Source organism: Acomys minous (genome assembly GCF_964271855.1).
Source record: "Acomys minous genome assembly, chromosome: 15".
NCBI classification, from domain to species: Eukaryota; Metazoa; Chordata; class Mammalia; order Rodentia; family Muridae; genus Acomys; species Acomys minous.
In genome coordinates this window covers 23,912,595-23,932,014 of record NC_140497.1, presented here as the reverse complement: position 1 = coordinate 23,932,014, position 19,420 = coordinate 23,912,595, and the positions used below count along the sequence as shown (strand labels likewise).

General features: G+C 43.5%; 2 protein-coding genes across 7 annotated transcripts in view; one reads left to right on the top strand and one right to left on the bottom strand.

Moving 5' to 3' along the window:
• Positions 1-9,202: 9,202 nt before the first annotated feature.
• LOC311584037 (large ribosomal subunit protein uL14-like) lies at positions 9,203-9,687 on the top strand. Its single transcript, XM_084758072.1, has one exon. It carries the CDS (start codon positions 9,226-9,228, stop codon positions 9,646-9,648), a length of 423 nt encoding a protein of 140 aa, XP_084614198.1. The 5' UTR covers positions 9,203-9,225; the 3' UTR covers positions 9,649-9,687.
• A 4,205-nt stretch (positions 9,688-13,892) lies between these two features.
• The window catches only part of TEX15 (testis expressed 15, meiosis and synapsis associated), a 71,669-nt gene continuing 66,141 nt past the window's right edge, over positions 13,893-19,420 (bottom strand). For all 6 annotated transcript variants that reach the window (XM_084760355.1, XM_084760359.1, XM_084760361.1 and 3 more), the window contains one exon: positions 13,893-16,248. In XM_084760355.1, the coding sequence (XP_084616481.1) occupies positions 16,211-16,248 (38 nt within the window). In that variant the 3' untranslated portion in view covers positions 13,893-16,210. The remainder of the gene's footprint in view (positions 16,249-19,420) is intronic.

The following is a 19,420-nucleotide window of genomic DNA, read 5'->3' as shown; positions in this document are numbered from 1 at the left end:
CTGGGAAGAGACACCGTGGCTATGGTAGCCCTTATGAAGGCAAGCGTTCAGTTGGGGCTGCCTTACAGCTCAGAGGTTTAATCCGTTATCGTCATGGCAGGAAGCATGGCGACACTCAGGCAGACACGGTTCTGGAGAGGGAGCTGCTAGTTCTAGATCTTGATCTGCAGGCAGCAGCATGAGCCAGTGAGCCACTAGGCATGCTTGGTTTGAACTTCTGAGAATTCAAAGTCGTCCTCCTCGTGATGCACTTCCTTTGACAAAGACCACCCTACTAATAGTGCCACTCCTGTGGGCCTATCAATGGCAGCCATTTTTAATCAAACCACCACATTCCACTTCCTGGCCTCCATAGGCTTGTAGCTCTAGCATTGTGCAAAATGCTTTTAGTCCAACCTCAAAAGTCTCCATAGTCTATCACTGTCCCAAACGTGTTTAAAAGTGCAAGTTTCAAAGTCTCTTCTGAGACTCATGTGTAAGTGTAATCCCCTGTAAACTCAAAATAAAAAGGTAGATCACATACTTCCAACCATACGGTGGCACAGGATATACATTATTGTTTCAAACGGGAGGAAAGGGAGCATAGTGAGAAAATACTGGACCAAAGCAAGACCGAAACCCATCTGGGCAAACTGTTATGCCCAGATTGCTAGATCCCCAAAGACTACCGGGAGTCTGAAGCTGTTTGCAAAAGCAAGAAATCTTTGTTCAAGCTCAAACGCAGACCCTCAAACCTCAGCGCTGCATCGATCAATAGTGAGAGCCCCCAACCGTCGTAAGGCAGGGCTTTTACTGCGGTTACAGCAAGGAACGGGAGTTTCCAGTTTGACAGTTACAGGATTGGTTGAGATTTAGCAAGGTTGGTTTGGTGCTAGGGGATTGGTTGAGCCTGACGGTGAAATGATTAAGCAATCTATCTATAACATCTGGGGGTGTTAGGTACTTGATTGGTTCTAGCCTAGGGTGGTTCCTTCCTGGAGTAGTTTGTGGTTTTCCAGCAACAGAGGTGAACTTAGGGATAGGCTCAAGATGGTTCCTGCTGACAAAATGGAGTCACGTTAGCTAGGGCTCTTCCCAAACTCCAAGCCCAACATCTCTGTCTTATGTCAAAGCGCTCTTCAGATCGCCAACTCTTTTCAGCTTTGTTGACTACACTACATTTCTTTCTCTTGGCCTGGTTCCACTCCCTGGTAGCAGCTTTCCTCAGCAGGGATCCCACTGCTCGGGCATCTCCAACATTTTTTGGTCTCCAAGGCAATTAAGACCTCACCTTCACAGCTTCCCACAATGGCCCCTCTAGGCCTCCATGCAGGGACGCCCCTGACACACGCCAGGCCTCAATAGCTTTCCTTAGCCATGGAGGGAGATTCCATACCCGCTTCCTTGTATTCTTGACTCTAAAGCCAGAACCATGCAGTTGAAGCTGCCAAGTTCTGCAGCGTGTGGGGCTGGAACATGGCCCCTTTGTCGAGATGTATCTTCACCAGCTTTCTGCTTTCCGTAGTTGCCTTCACTGCCTAAACCTGGCTGTCCTGAAACTCACCCCATCTACAGACCAGGCTGGTCTCAAACTGCCTGCGGAGTGCTGGGATTAAAGGTGTGCACCACCAAAGGCAAGGATTCCTGGGTTGGTTTTGGCCAATTTCTCAGTTTGGGGCAATAACCAAACTGTCGATTTGGTATCAGTTGAAATGAATTAGTCCAGTTTTTGTCAGTTGTGCAGAATAAATGGAATTTTTATTTATATAATATTACAGGGCATCGCTCATGCCATGGCACGCATTTGGAAATCAGAGGACGATTTTGTGGAGTGGGTTCTGTCCAGTTTTAGGTGAGCTCTGGGGTCATACTTGAGTTGGTAGGCTTGTAGGCAAATACCTTTTTCCCTGAAACATCTCTACAGTCCTTGATTTTCTTAAAATTAATTAATTGATTTATATAAAAAGTGTGTGTGTGTGTGTGTGTGTGTGTGTGTGTGTGTGTGTGTGTGTGTGTGTGTATTCCAGGCTTGGCTAATACTCTGTAGTTGAGGATGACCTTGAACTTCTTATCCTCCTGTCTCTACCTCCCAAGTTCTGGGATTACAGATACCTACCTGCTAGGACATCTGGCTCAAGAATGGAATGTGAAACATGTCTGTTCAGTAGTACAGCAATGTGTTAATTTCCTTTTTCCTTTAATAGAATGAACTCAGAATGCATCAAAACGATGTCATATGAACTCTAATGTTTCTCCCCGTTGAAGCTGCCTGGAGAAGGGGAAAGAAGGTGTGTGTGTGCAGAAAAGGTCTATATGTAAAACTGTAACAATGATTGCAGTCTCCGAGGAGGTTGCCCCACACAGATTTAAAGGAGGATGATTTTGCCTAAGCTGTAAAAGCTCAGAGTGAAAGGAGAATTATTTCCTGAGTTCCTTTAGATCAGAAAATGTAGCCTGAGGAGAAACAGGCATGGAGGTTAGGAAGAAGATACAGCCTGGTAAGAAAGGAAAGGCATTCAGGAGGCAGAGGCAGGAGGATCACTGTGAATTCGAGGTCTGCCTGGTCTACAAAGTGAGTCCAGGACAGCCAAGGCTACACAGAGAAACCCTGTCTGGAAAAGGAAAGGCATTCAGGCATTCATTCCCAAGAACCGATTGTTAGCGGGTTCTAGGGAAAGCTCCGATGGCCCTGTGTGTCGGGGTTTGTGACCCCCTTATAAGTCATTAGCATAGCAGGCCCTGCTCCCACTTGTGGGTGAGTATGGCCGTACCACGTGCTCTGTGGACTAGAGGACACCATACGGGAAGGGCTTCCAGTCGAAGCAGCTCTCTGCAGTCACAGGTGCCTTCCATCTCACAGATGGGGAAAGAGACACCCGCAGGAATACAAGCATGGGATGTGCTATGGTGCTAGCCTATTAGCAGGAGCACTGTATTTGACTCCCCAAACCACCCACAGGCCACGCCCCCATTCATACATCTGACAAAGGAATGATAACTAGAATATATAATGAACTGAAATAACCTAACTAAATAAACCACTTCCATTAAAAACGGGCAAATGAAGAAGCCGGATAAAGTGGCCCATGACTGTAATCCCAGCACTCAGGGAGGCAGAGGCAAGTGGATCTCTGTGAGTTCGAGGCCAGCCTGGTCTGCAAAGTAAGCTCAGGACAGCCAAGGCTACACAGAGAAATGCTGTCTTGGAAAAAAAAAACCCAACCAAAATGGACAAATATGAATGACATCAATCAGTGTCTTTTCCCTTGCCTAGATTGATAGACTGATATGTTCCTAGTGTCTCACACATTGTATTTTATCTTATTCCAACTTTCTTGTGAAGAGCTTGTAAGTGGAAGCTCCGCCGGGAGATTAGCCAGACCTAGAGCTTATACTACTCAGGGAAGCTCCATAGAGTTAAAGAGCCATATTCTGGAGCTGCGGGGCTGCACATTCGATTTTATGCTTTTACTATCAATTCTGTTTTGATGCACTTAACCCACCCAAACCAAAGCAAAACAAAACTGGAAAACCCATGACAAATGTAAAACTAGAGAAACCATTAGCTTTATCCTCATAACTCCTGTGCTGTGCCTGCGTTCAGTCTTTCCTCATGCCTTAATGTTATAGCCCTCTTGTTCTTTCTACATGTTATGTTGTAGCCACATGCACATTTGTACACATACGTACATACATACATACATACATACATACATACATACATGTTATAGATTAGGAGCCACATGAGTGAGACTACGCATTTTCCCCTTTGAGATTATATGACCTCAATTCTTTTTTGTTTGTTTGTTTTGGTTTTTGAGAAAGGGTTTCTCTGTGTAACAGCCCTGGCTGTCCTGGACTCGCTTTGTAGACCAGGCTGGACTCGAACTCAGAGATCTGCCTGCCTCTGCCTCCCGAGTGCTGGGATTAAAGGCTGCACCACCACACCTGGCTGTATAACGTCAATTCTAATTCCATCCATTTTCCTGAAAATTTATCATTTAATTTTTCCTTAGAGCTGAGAAGAATTCCACCTTGTCTGTGTACCAGATTTCTATTATCCATTGTCTTTTGGACAGTTAGGTTGGTTCCATTTCCTTACGAGAGTGAATAGAGCAGCAATAACCATGGGTGGGCAGATATCTCTAAGGCAGAGTATGGCATTCTTCCTGTACATGCCCAGGGTTGGCTTAGTGCTCATATGGTAGTTGTTTTAATTTTTTTTTTTGAGGAGCCTCTCAACTGGCTTCCTCGTGGTTGTAATCATTTGCTGCCTCACTCAGGCAGTGAATAAGGGCATCTCTTTCTTCACGTCTCCTCCAACACCTGTCAGATCTCTTTAAAGAATACTTTAATTACAGGATCTATGTATCTCTGTGTGGGTAGTGTATGTAAGTGAAGATGCTCACAGAGGCCAGACAAGGCTGGATTTCCCAGAGCTGAAGCAACAGGTGAGTGTGACCTGCCGGACATAGTGCTGGGACCTGAGCTATGATCCTGTCAGAACAGTGCACGCTCTTAGCCCGAGCCCTATTGCCAGACTTCTTGATAGAAATTATCACTGGGGTGAGGTGGTGTTTCAATGTTTTAATCTGTGTTTCCCTGATGGCTAGGGATAATGAACACTCTTTTTTTTTTTTTTTTTTTTTTGGTTTTTCGAGACAGGGTTTCTCTGTGTAGCCTTGGCCATCCTGGACTCACTTTGTAGACCAGGCTGGCCTTGAACTCACAGCGATCCACCTGCCTCTGCCTCCCGAGTGCTGGGATTAAAGGCGTGCGCTACCACACCCGGCCCAAGGGATAATGAACACTCTTAAGACTAGTTATAGGCTGCTTGCATTTCTATCTTTGAAAACTGTTCAGGTCACTAGTTCATTTGTTGACCAGGGGTTTTGTTTCCTCAGTATGTAATTTCTGCAGTGTTTGGTAAGTCTTGGGTATCACATCCTCATCTGAAGTGTGCCTGTAAAGAGTCTCCCCCATTCTGAGAGCTGTGTGCACTGCTGGGAGTCCCCCTCACTTTGTAGCAGCATTCTGTTCTCATGGGGTTGGGCTAGTTCCCAGGGTGCCGGTTTCCTGTCCCAAAAGTTCTGGCTTACCCTAGTGTCTTGAAGAACATTCCTATGTTTTCTTCTAGAAGTCTCAATGTTTCCTGCTTTAAATTATGGTCTTTGGTTCATTTTGAATTAATTTTTGGTCAAAGTGAATGATACGAATCTAATTTCATTTTTCTGCGGGCAGATACCCAGTTCTGCCGGCACCATTTGTTGAATAGGCAGAAGGAGTTTGAGTTAGGGGCAAGAGACTTTGTTCCCGTGGCTTTCCCAGCTTGGGGATGTTATGGGCAGTGGAAGTGTACACCAAAGGTGAGGGTCCTGAGTCTTCTGACGTCACCAGGTACAGCGGGTAGGGTTACAAGAGCTGTGCCCCTGGCTGTGGGAATTACAAGCAGTGGGAGCAGGGAGCGGCAAGTCCTCTACCCTTTCCAGCTGGGGTGCACACAAGTGCAAGTGTGCTGTGGGTGCAGTGGGTCTGGGCCCTCTAACACCCCCACTTGGCATGTTCGCATGACATGCCTCTACCAAACTTTTAATACTAATACTTCTCAAACTCTTCTACAAAACAGACAGGGAAGGGACACTGCCGACGTGGTTCTATGAAGTGACCACTCACCGATTTCCCCATGAACATAGAGGATTTAGGAGGAGTTGGGGGGTGAGAGGAGGGAAGAAACAAGATCAGAATATTTTGTATGAAAACAAACTTGAATTTAAAAATTCTCAAAAAAATAAAAAATAAAAAATTCTCAAGAAAACACTTGCAAATCAACTTCAAGAGTACATTAAAAAGAAAGGCCATAAATTACATCCAGGTGGGTTTCATCCAGGGCCACAGGGTTGGTTCATTACACTCAAAGGAACAAATGTAAAATACTATGTAAGTGAGTTTAAGTACAGAAATCATCTGATCGGTTTTTTTTCTCCTCCTCCTCTTCTTCCTCCTCCTTCAACTTCTTCTTCTTTTTGGTTTTTTGAGACAGGGTTTCTCTGCGTAGCTTTGGCTGTTCTGGACTTGCTTTGTGGACCAGGCTGGCTTTGAACTCATAGCAATCTGCCTGCCTCTGCCTCCTGAGTGCTGCGATTAAAGGCATGTGCCACCATGCCTGGCATATCTGATCATTTCTATAGCTGCAGAAAAGGCATTTGATAAAGTTCAACATGTCTCTGATGGCTAGTTTTATGTCAAGTTGACACAAGCCAGAGTCATCTGAGAAGAGAAAACTTCAGTTGAAAAAATGCCTCCATCAGACTGGCCTGTAGTGCATTTTCTTGTTGGATGATGATGATGATGATGATGATGATGATGATGATGATGTGTGTGTGTGTGTGTGTGTGTGTGTGTGTGTGTGTGTGTGGCTAGTTTACTATGTGTGGGTGTGCGACACTCGGGGATGGTGGGAGTCATAAGAAAGTAAGCTGAGCAGGTCATAGGGAGCAAGCTAGTAAGCAGAACTCCTCCATAGCCTCTGCATCAGCTCCTGACCCCAGGTGCCTCCCCTGATTTTCCTGGATAATGGACTACAATTTGTAAAATGAAATAAGCCCTTTACTTCCCAAGTTGATTTTGGTCATGGTGTTTTAACATAGCCATAGAGACCCTAACTAACAAGATCTTTTATGAAAAAGATCTGTAGAAATTAGGAATAGCTAGGCTATGCCTTAGAACAATAAAAAAACTATACACAGCAAACCTGTAGATAACATTATAATAAAAGAGGGAAAATGAGAGCATTTCCTCCAAAATCTAAAACATGACAAGAGAAAACATTCTTTCAACTCTTAGTCAGTGTGTGCTCAAAGTCTTTGCAGAGTAGTGAGAGAGGAAAAGATATAAAGTACAAAAACAAAGGAAAGGAAGAAGTCCAATTATCTGTGTTTGCAGATGGCAAGATTTTACACTTAAAAGACTCTCAAGCTGGGTTCGGTGGCGCATGCCTTTAATCCCGGTGCTTGGGAGGCAAAGACAGGCATGAGATCTTCATGAGTTCGACACCAGCCTGGTCTACAAAGTGAGTCCAGGCAACCAGGGCTATTACACAAAAGAAACCCTGTCTTGAAAAACAAACCAAAACCAAAACAAAAAAGGAGAAAAAATCTTCAGACTCTACTAGAAAACTCTTCAATCTAGTGAACATTTTCAGCAAAGTTTTAGGGTACAGAGTCAATATACAGAAAAAAATAAATCAGCAGTTCTCCATATAGAACAATAAACTCTTTCTGAGAGGAAAAAAAACCCAGTATTCATAAGAGCTTGGAAAGGAATAAAGAAAGGAGAAACCTAGTCAAGGACAGGAAACCTCTACAATGTAAACTTGAGCACACTGAACAAAGAGAGGACATCAGACAATGGAAAGATTTTTCTGTGGGCTTGGATCGAAAGAATTGATACTGTGAAATGGCTGTATTACCAAAGTATCCGCAGATCCAATATCACACCCATCCAAATTATGAAATTCTTTATAGAGCAGAGGAAAAGTACAAAAATTCATAGGGAAACACAAAAGATCCCAGGAAGAACACTGCTCAAAGTACCATAGCACTTGAGTTCAGTTCTTACAGAGCCATACTAACAATGACAGCAAGGTACAGGCACAGGAACAGACATGGACAACAACGGGATAGAATAGGGGGATGAGGAAATGAACCTCCCCAGGTGTGGAGGATGGTCTTGATGAATTGCTGTGGGATGGCTTGGCCCCCCCCCCCACTCTCCACAGCAGGTGGCCCTAGGCTGTAATGAGAAAGCTAACGGAGCACGGGTTTGTGAGTCAGCCAGCAAGCAGTGTCACTTCATGGTGTCCGCTGCAAGTTCTTGCTCGGGTTCCTGCACCATGGGAGCAGAAGGCAGATAAATCTCTTCCTCCCCCCCGGGTTGCTTTTGGTCAGAGTGTTTTTTGTTTTTTGTTTTTTAATCACTGCAATGAAATGAAACTAGAACGGTTGTCCCTCGTAACTATTGGAGGAGACTCTATTGGAGAAAAATACCACTCACTTTGGACACAGGGCATAGAGAAATCAATCTCAATTGACCAGAGAGCTCTCCCAGTTGGCTAGCTTCCACAGTGCCTGACTGGTGTGTGTGTGTGTGTGTGTGTGTGTGTGTGTGTGTGTGTGTGTGTGTGTGTGTGTGTGTGTTTTAGGTTCTTAGTTAAGCTTTAAAAATTGGTCTTTGTGGAGAGTCACAGATAGCAGCACCCCCTGCTGCTTCCCCGGCGCAATGCACCCCTTTTTGCTCATGTGCAGTGAGTAAACCTATGCGCACGCGCAGTGAGCAAGCCCCCCTTATGCGCATGCCTGAAGGCATGGCGTGAGGTGGCGTGATTCGAACAAGGCATAGCATGAGGTGGCGTGATCTGAACAAGGCATAGCGTGAGGTGGTGTGATCCGAACGCACCAACCAGGAGCGACAACGTGGCAGTCTCTGATAGGACCAGGCACACTATAAAGGTTCTGTGGGAGCTTTTTCCGGGGTCACTCCGGTAGTCCAAGGATCCTGAATAAAACTGCTGCAAGAAGAGTTCCCGGTGTTGGTGTCTTTCCTGCTGGACGGGGGCGGCATCGATAGGTCTTTCTCCAGCCGGTGCTTGCCTACAGAAGCAAAGCAGTGGGTTTCTTCACCAATGTCATCCTGCCACACACAAGTCCCCATCAACACCGAGTCCCTGCACTGGACTCAAGGCTTGTGAGAATGACGGCTTCCCCTTTGGCTATCATTGCTCCTCACTGCCACCGGAGGCTGCAGGCTTGCCTCCTGGTAGCTCTGGCTTCACCTGTTTGGAGTAGGGTTCGAGCTACGTGCTCTTTTTCCTTCCGTATTGCCAGTTTTCTCCCTGCTTTTATGATTTCCCACCACTTCTCCATTTCCCAGGCGCCCCCCTCCCCTTTATTTGTTGTGCCCCACCCTTGTAGTCAAATGCTTGGTAAGCTCCACTCTCCCTGAAATGGCCTTTCCTGTGCCTCATTTGGCTCTCATTTCCAATGCCTGGGTCTGCACCATAGTCTCTTACCTCTCATCTTGTTTGGTCATTGTGAAAAGGGGCCAGTTAAAGCAGCACATCCTAAAGGAAGTATTCAAATTCAAAACAGGATGTTAAAATTATCACATATGCAGACAAAACTACATATAAAATGAATTTATCCAATAAAAAAATAAAAGGGCCTTTCTGACTCTTTCCGGGCGCTCAAGATGTCGAAGCGAGGACGCGGCGGGTCCTCCGGAGCCAAGTTCCGGATTTCCCTGGGTCTTCTGGTAGGAGCCGTGATCAACTGTGCCGACAACACAGGAGCCAAAAATCTGTATATCATCTCTGTGAAGGGAATCAAAGGATGGCTGAACAGGCTTCCTGCCGCCGGTGTGGGCGATATGGTGATGGCCACAGTTAAGAAGGGCAAACCAGAATTGAGGAAAAAAGTCCATCCAGCAGTGGTAATTCGACAACGAAAGTCATATCGAAGAAAAGATGGGGTGTTTCTTTATTTTGAAGATAACGCAGGGGTCATAGTAAACAATAAAGGCGAGATGAAAGGTTCTGCTATCACAGGTCCAGTTGCAAAGGAGTGTGCAGACTTGTGGCCCAGGATTGCATCCAATGCAGGCAGCATCGCATGATTCTCTGGTGTACTTGTAAAATATATTCATTAAAAAGTCTTTGCTCTAAAAATAAATAAATAAATAAATAAATAAAAGGTAAAACTTTCATTTTTTTCTGAGACAGTGTTTCTTTGCGTAGCCTTGGCTGTCCTGGACTCCCTTTGTAGACCAGGCTGGCTTCGAACTCACAGAGATCCTCCTGTCTCTGCTTCCTGAGTGCTCGGATTAAAGGTGTGTGACACCACGTCCTGCTTAAAAGCTAAAACTTAATTGTTGGATAGAATATGAAGAGATTGGAATCCTTACTCACTGCCAAGAACATAGAATGCTGCAGCCTGTATCGAACAGTTTGGTATTTCCTTGAAAAATTGGAAATCAAATTACCATTCAGCTCAGTAATACTACTTTCAAAATATAAGCCTAAGAATTGAAAGCTTGCTCTTGAATAGGCATCTGTATTCTGACGCCCCGCCTGTGTGGTGGTACTATGCACAGCGGCCACAAGCTAAAGCCACGCAACGTCAGTCAAAGGACGGCTAGTAAATCAAGTAAGTATACGAATACAGCAAAACGCTCAGCGGTACAAGGTCAGTTCTGAGAGTGAGGGGAGATGGTTCAGTCAGAAAAGCCCTTGCAGCAGTATAAGCAGGAGGACCCGTGACTGGATCCCCAGCTCCCATGTAAACTCAGGTGTGCTGGCCTGTGTTTGCCACCCCAGCCCCAATGTGGCAATAGGATGATCTGAGGGACTTCCTGACCAGCCAGTTTGGTCCAATCATTGAGTTCAAGGTTCAGGTAAAGGCCTTATTTGGAAAATAAGGTGAGCATTTAAAGAGGACACTTGGTGTTAGCATCTAGCCTCCACACATGTGTGCACCCCACACAAAAACTGACATGCCACAAGGGTGAACCTGAGGACATTCTACTCAGCGAAATAAGACGCTCATGTAGAAAAGGCCAGTGTGGGCTGGAGCAACGGCTTAGGGGTTAAGAGCACTGGCTGCTCTTCCAGGGCTTATGAGTTCAGCATCCACATGGCAGCTCTCACTTGTAACTCCAGTTCCAGAGGATCTGACACCCTTGCACAGACACGCATGCAGGCAAAACACCAATGCACATAAAATAAAAAAAAAATTTAAAGAGGGCCAAGTAGGATTCTACTTACATGTCCAGTGTGGACACTCGTAGAGAATTAGCACACCACCTGCTGAGGGTTATGGGGGGGTGAATGGAAGTTAATGGCTGTAAAGTTTTGCAACATGAAAAATTTGGGAGACTGGTTGCACAATAGCATGTAACTTATGACCACTACATAACTGTATGTTTGAAAATGAGTAAATGTGGGTGAACTTTGCCACACTTGCAAAAATCCCCAAGGCTGGATGTGTAGCTCAGTCCTATACATCGTATTTATAGCATACATGGGGCCCTGGCCTCAACCTCAGCATGGGAAGTCAAGAATTCTACTGCAGAACTAGGAGTTCTGTGAGATCTGCCTGTGTATCTAGTGTCGTTGACATCCTGTGTGTTGGCAGGGTGTGTTGTTGAGAATGTGTTCAGCAACTGTAGTCTTTTCACGAGAGGTCTTTTTCTTTTTTAATTTTTAAAAAATATTTATTTATTTATTATGTGTATAGATAGTGCTCTGCCTGCACGTACTGCAGGCCAGAAGAGGGCACCAGATCTCATTGTGGATGGTTGTGAGTCACCATGCGGTTGCTAGGAATTGAACTCAGGACCTCTGGAAGAGCAGTCAGAGCTCTTAAGCGCTGAGCCATCTCTCCAGCCCGAGAGGTCTTTTTTACTTTCCAGCATTATATACATCATTAGAATGCTTTTAATTGCTGAAGATTCGGTGGCTCTCCCCATCTCACAGCAGGAGACTCCTTCTGACAGAGAGGAGGACAGATGATTTGAAGGATGGAAATTTTATCTATGGCTGTCATCTAAAGAAAACTTTAAATTACTGTATCACCATCAACAATCTCCCTTCTTCCTGAATTACTAGCAGGGAATATTTTTAAAATTACATCTATTATTAAAATATAAAATTTAACCAGGCGTGGTGGCACATGCCTTTAGTCTTAGCAGAGGGAGGCAGATCTCTGAATTTGAGGCCAGCTTGGTCTACAGAGCTAGTCCCGGCCAGCCAGAGCTGCACAGAGAAACCCTGTCTACACACACACACACACACACACACACACACACACACACACACAATCCTAAAGAGCTGATTTCAGTGTTTCTTAGGTACACTGTTCATGGCCATGTTTGCAATTTTTCAGATTAATTATGTAGGAAAGTTTTTAGAGTAAAGTTTGATAAAGTCATCTAGCATATATAAAAAAAACCTGGGGGTCTGGAGAGATGGCTCAGAGGTTAAGAGCACTGATTTCCAGAGGTCCTCAGTTCAATTCCCAGCAACCACATGGTGGTTCACAACCATCTATAACGTGATCTGATGCCCTCTTCTGGCCTGCAGATGTATGTGTAGGCAAAGCACTGTATATGTAACAAATAAACCTACCTACAATCCCAGAGTTGGGAGACAAAGAGGATCCCAGAGGCCTGCTGTCCAACCACTGTAGCTAAAGCAAGTGGGCTCTACATTCAGGAAGAGACAGAGGGAGACAGCCAGTACTGAGGGACGCACCTAGGCTTGGACTGCAAGTTTTAAACACAGTGGTTATGTACCATGCACACAAGATCGTGTCTAGAACACTGATGATGTTAGGATTAAAATAAGATGCCAAGCAATCTATATGATAGAGTTTATTACAAAAGCGTGGGAGAGCAGGAAAGAGGGAGGGGTGCCCCAAGGTGAGAGAAGAGACAGAGAGACCAAGAAACAAGAGAGAGTGAGAGGACAGAGTGAGTTGGGGTGGGGGTGGGGGGGGGAAGGAGGGAGAAAGACAGAGACAGAGTCAGAGTCAGAGTCATGAAGTGGGGTTGTCTTTTCATATCCTGGGCAGAGGCACACACACCCGGTGGTGGGCAGCCAGTGATGATGTCATAAGTCACTAGGCAGCCTGGAGTGCAGTATGTGAAGCTGTTTACATTATTCAGTAAGTGAAAATTAAAACTGAAAATGGATTATAAAAATATTTTCTATTTCATACACCTGAATAATGGTCAAGTTATTTCTTCCTAAATTATTTTATTGAAAATAATATGAACACTTAAGTCTTATTTTAAAAGGTTTTTTTTTTTTTTGCTCTTTTTCAAGACAGGGTTTCTCTGTGTAGCCTTGGCTGTCCTGCCTCTGTCACCCCAGTGCTGGGATTACAGGCATGGCCACCACGCCCGGTTTATTTTCATCTTAAGTCATATGATGCTAGGTGATATCTTGGAGAAGACATGAGTATGAAATGGCCTCATGTAACAGCACTTTTGGATGTGTACACAATTAAAAAGAGCATGTACCCAGGCACTTTAAAACAAGGATTATATAATATATACATATGGGCTCAGAAAGGCTCTAATGACCCCAAGACATGATATCAGAGACACTTGACAGAACACTAAATAAAAGTATCCTATAGAATGAGGTAAAATACTTTTAACATAGGACTAATATTTAGCTATCTCATATTTATCTGTGTCATTTTATCAATACTATTTTAGAGGAATCTGCTCATTGGGAAAATGAAGTCAGTTTTACATTTGGCTAAATTTATAGATAATTCCTTCCCCAAAGAGGTCTTCCCTGAACATCTCAGCTGATGGATCATCTAGTCATTTTCTTTTCCATTACTTTGTTCTTAGTTGTTGGTTTCCCCCAACATATCTCTTCTCCCTGATGTGAAAATCTTAAACTGTCTTTCTTGGGTGGAACATGTGTTGCACAAGAGCAGGGTCTTTGGCTATGAAACTCCAGGCAGTAGAGCAACACTTTAGATGCTGAGGGGTATGGCAAAGAACGCATGAAAGGGCAGGCAGAGGCAGCAGAAGTTGCATTTGGCATTCTATTACCCTAAAGTCCCCTTTTGGTCCCTGCCCCCCATGTATTGAGTTGTGTGTAAGCCAGAAGGCAATCATATTTTTTCTTTTTTTTAAATTAAAAAATATTTTTATTTAATTTTTAAATTTATGTGCATTGGTGTGAGGGTGTTAGATCTTGGAGTTACAGACAGTTGTGAGCTGCCATGTGGGTGCTGGGAATTGAACCCAGGACCTTTGGAAGAGCAGACGGTGCTCTTAACCACTGAGCCAACTCTCCAGCCTGCCAATCATATTTTTCAAGAATCACTAAGGAACAAAACTTAAGTTAGGAGAAATTAGTTTATTCAGATAGTTCTTCATGTTCCAAAATAGTATTTATAAACAAGTCATTTTTTTTTTGCTTATGATTTTTAAAGCAATTTTAGTTTGTTCTAACTTTCCCCTTTAGAATAAACACAAACACTTGAATCAAAGCAAAACAAAACAAAACTTCAGATTTTCAAATGTAATTCAATATTCAGACGTGGTTTTATTATCTCAGGCTGGCTTCACATTTGTTAGGTAGGTGAGGATGGTCTTAAACTCCTGGTCCTCCTGGTCCCATCTGAGTGCTTCAGTCACGGCCATGTGCCACCCAGCTCATGTGCTGCAAGGAACAAACCCAGAGCTCTATGCATGCTGGGAAAACACACTACCCGATGAGCTACACGCACAGCCATGTGTTACTTATCTTTTGAGAAACTAAAACCAACCAAATTTTAACAAAGACAGTATTAATCAAACCAACAAATTGTATAAAGGAACAGTATTTAACTGGAACACATTGTGTTTTAGCTTACCTAACAAGGTTTTGTTTGAGACAAGGTTTAATGTACCCCAGGCTAGCCTTGCAGGTTGGCAGCGAAGGATGGATGGTCTGGAATCCTGATCCTGAAGCCTTCAACTCTTAAGTGCTGGGATCACAGTAAGGGTCTCCACACTTGGCTAACCGAGGTGTTTCTAACACAAATGTTGTTGATACTTTTACCAAACTCAGGTACACACAGATTGGGGAAAAGTTCTTGATTAATAGCTAATATTATGGCTTTCACATATGGTCAGGAGTTCCAGTTTTGAGACCATTTTAAAATAAAACAGCTAGAAAGACGTTACATTATTGCAGTTTATCTGCCACCCTCTCAGTTACGGTTCTGTCCTGACAGCATTCTTCTAAGTCTGCAGGTTGACATGACTTAAGTGCTCTGACTCTCATCTTACTGGTTTAATGCCACTACAAAGGCTTGTTCTGAGAGAGTCTCAGAGATTTTTATTTTGTTTTTTGTTTTTCGAGACAGGGTTTCTCTGTGTAGCCTTGTCTGTCCTGCACTCACTTTGTAGACCAAGCTGGCATGGAACTCACAGAGATCCGCCTGCCTCTGCCTCCTGAGTGCTGGGATTAAAGGCGGGAGCCACCACACATGGTTCTCAGAGATCTTTTTGAGTTGAAATTTAGTCTGTATTTAAACAAGGCTCCCTGGAGGCTTGTGCAAGATAATACAAAAGGTTTCTTTTTCTTTCTTTCTTTCTTTCTTTTTTTTTGTTTTTCAACACAGGGTCTCTCTGTGTAGTCTTGGCTGTCCTAGACTTGTTTTGTAGACCAGGCTGGCCTCAAACTCACAGTGATCCACCTGCCCCTGCCTCCCGAGTGCTAGGATTAAAGGCGTGCGCCACCATGCCTGGCTTACAAAACATTTCTTAACAAAAAGTGTGAAGAACACTGGGACTGCTACTTGTACTGATTCAGAGTCTCTGGTACAACAGCAGGGTAAACTATAAGGCAAGGAGGGTTAAATCAGTGTTGAGGGCTTTTCCTGATGGGAAACCAACGCAGCGCGTCAGTTAGGGTAATGTATGTGTGGAGACACCGCTCAAACAGATACTAGACTCTGTATCCTGTTTAATAGCGTAATGATGATCAGTACTAAGAAAAACTCCCCTTGGTCCCAGTGTTGGAGACGAAAACAAGTAGAACACTAACAACTCAAGTCACTTCAGTACAGGCTAGTGTAGACACCAGTGTGCTAAAGCATAAGAACCACTCCTCAAAGATCCAAGAAATAATCCCGAGGAGAGCGTGTCCTGTGGAAACTGTCTCTGAGTTCCAGTGCCACCTTAAGCAAACAGTGAAAACATACAACTATTTTTGTGTTTATAAACATTTTGAGTAAAAATAATACAGATAATAAAATTAAAGGCACTCACCATAGTGTAGGATTACAAATATATGAATAAAGCAACAAGAATTATCAAATTACTAACTCAATAAAATGGTAAGACACCATAAACAGTGTGTTGAAAACCAGAAACAAAACCTAGTTTAAATTTTTTTTTTGCCATTGCTGCCCAATGCTGATAATATTGAACATTGAAATAAGCCTCTTTATTAACTGTATGGAAGTAATTTTGCTTATTTCAAATGTTGAAAAGTGATTTCTCATTATTTTGTGATATACTATTTATAGACGTTATCTCACATCTACACTCATATACATTTAAACCTACTGAACACTAAAGTAGAAATATGCAGGTGTAAAAAATATGTAAGGCAGATCATCTCTGAGGAAACTTCAGTTGCATCTATTTTGGTATGAAGAGATCTTTAATGTCTTGGTGGAAATGGATCCTGTTGCCATGGAGCTGAAAGAGAACAAAACAAAAGCAAAGATTTGCCGCATGTTAGTGATGTAGACTAACACAAGTAGTAGTGTGTTAGAAATCGAGACAAAGGTAAAGACTCAGAGGCTGAGGTCACACTGCACATCGCCATTTATGCTGCGGCACAGATGCAGGGGAAGTTATTTGCGGCTCTCTTCTCTGCGTGGTAGTTTCCCCATCTGTATCCTGGGGTACTGGTGAGAAGGAAAACATAATAAAGAACACACTACGCTTGGCACACAAGTGTCAAGTAGTTTAATTCAGCTTCATTTTCACAGTGGAACACAGCATGGTAAGCAATAAAGATGGTAAAGGAACTTTTGTGTCTTTTAAGTGGGCACGTGCTGCGACAGGTGACTTCTGTGCACTGGTTACACCACTGAAACTAAGAGATGAGCTCGTAATACCGCAATTGTCTCCTACTTTAAAAAAAAGGGGGATTTCTATTTTATCTTAATGTTTAATTATTTTTCATTGGATCAGCAAAGCAATAACTAAGATTTCTGAGTCCCAGCTGGGCTTGATCCTAGAGTGACCTTTTCTTACTGTCACAAATAGTTTAACTATTAGTAACATAAGAATGCTCAAACTGTGGACAACTTTGTGGAAACTACAATCAAAACTTCCCATTTCAGAAACTGTTTAAATCATGAGTCTGCCACGGCTACTCTGTTGGTGCTTACCTACAGCACCACCACCGACACCAACCAGAAGGGAAAAGCTCGGCTGCATCTTCTCCCTCTTCTCCCCTCTAGGCTCTCTCAGGCTAATAACAATTCTGCCCTGTCTGAACTCATGTGACAGGGCCGGGAGGGAAGAAAAAGGTACCTGGATTATACCAGCATCTCAGGCATGCTTTATCATGTCAGAGAAGAATGCGGAAAGAATCACTGCTGTAGCAGCAGGCTGTCAAGTACAACATGACACATGTTTGTGTGTATGTGGGAGCTCCAAGAAAGAACCGAAAGGTTATTCTGAAGTGACTGAGGTGGTACCTTCCCGTTCTCAGCTTACTCTGACCTTGTGTCTGCTCAGGCACTTTCCAACCTCCATCCTCCTTGAAGAGTCATTCCTGCCTTGGCAATCCATCTGGGATTACCCATGACTCTGGTCGTGCCCAGAGGTATAACCAGAACAACTCGATGTGCTCTGCCAAAACAAATGGCAGAATGTTCTCCTGCCTAACACGACAATACCACCACTGTGGGTTTTGCTGTATAAATGCTGTTCTCCTGAGCTCTGGTGCTAAGAGGTCTTTGGTGGAAAGCCTGTTATTGGTTGCCAACTAAAGGACTCTAATTTGGCCTTGTATGTACATGCGATGGTCTGCAACCTTCCCACCCGGGCTCTAAGAATCTGGTCGGCTCTAAGAATCACATAGTTTACAATGAGTCAGTAGTCACTCCAATGTAACTGTGCTGTTATGATCAGATCCCCTCCCTCCCTCCCTCCCTCCCTCCCTCCCTCCCTCCCTCCCTCCCTCCTCCTCTCTCTAAGAGTATCTCATGTGGCCAACACAGGCTTCAGCCTCACTTTATAGGCAAGTCTGTCCCAGAACTGACTCTTCTGCCTCTTCCTCCCAAGAGCTCAGACATCAGGCACAAATCATTACTCCTGGTTAAAGTTTCTAAGTAGAATTATACTGGGTTGGCATGTAGCTCAGGGAAAGAGCACTTGCCAAGGATGCCTAAGGTGCTGGGTTCCCCATCAGTAGGGGGAAAAGGATGGACCTATTCAACAGTATTTCCATTCCATTGAGACAGATACCTCAAATAAGCTTCCTTATACCTATTAATTTTTAGGCTTAAGAAGGGGTTGAAACCTGCTTAAAATTTTGCTTGTGTTTTTCTAAGATACTAACGATAATTTATTTTTAATTTGAAGCATATTTTACCTGTGGTGGGCGCTTTGGTGTAACTAGTTTCAGCAGAGTAACTAGCTTAACAATTTGTTTTGATTTTGGTTAATTTCAAATATGTCACCAAAACCTGCAATCTGAAATAACAACAGTTTTTTGCTTCCTGCATCTAGACAGTGTGACTAGTTGCTTCATGCTCCTGGTGTCACACTTTTTTTAATGGACTGTGTTCTATAAACCATGACCTAAATTATCCCATCCCCCTCTCTTTTGAGACAGGGTTTCTCTGTGTAGCCCTGGCTGTCTTGGATTCACTTTGTAGATCAGGCTGGCCTGAACTCACAGCTATCCGCCTGCCTCTGCCTCTATGACAGCTGGGATTAAAGGTGTGTGCCACCACAACCAGTGAAGAACAATTATTTTTATTTGGCATTTAAGTTTCTTAGGTCCTATTTCCATTTATTTATTTATTTTTTAGAGTCAGTCTCTGTATCCTGGTTGGCCAATATGTATCTGAGACTGGTCCTACACTTCTCCCAGTTTCCAAACAGAAATCTTAACAGCACCATTATTTTCAGAGCTGGGTGTTACTCCTTGATCATTATTCCTTTAAACCTGTATTTTCTGTGATTTTTTTTCAAGACAAGGGTTGTCTGTGTAGCTGTCCTGAAACTCCCTCTGTAGAGCAGGCTGGCCTCAAGCTCACAAAGATCTGTCTACCTCTGCCTCCTGAGTGCTAAAGGCTATGTCCACCACTGCCCAGCTTCAATGTGATATTTTACAACTAGGTGCTTTATAGAAAAACATTAATTTCAAGAGGCAGATTATGAGGTTTCAGGCATTCACTTATATGAAAACATTAGAAAACTGAGAAAAGGAAGAGGTTGCTTTAAATAGTTGATTTTCCTTTTCCCATCTCTGCTTTTTATTATTTTCTTCCCTTTACCAAAATGAGGCTTCATAGTACGAAATGCAGACCATGCAGAAAAAGCCTCTCCACATACCCTACTATTGCTACGGGAGAGTGGATTAAAATGCTGGCATATCTCAGTATTTTTGCTCTTCTATATATCTTATGTGAGGTTTTAAAAAACCTGTCAGGTCATTAAAAACTTGTGTGACCTGACAGGTTTTTTAAAACCTCACATAAGATATATAGAAGAGCAAAAATACTGAAATATGCCAGCATTTTAATCCACTCTCCCGTAGCAATAGAAGGACAGCAGGTTACCAAGAAGAGACTTGATACCCTATGAGCATATACAGGGGGAGGTAATCCCCCTCAGGAACAGTCAT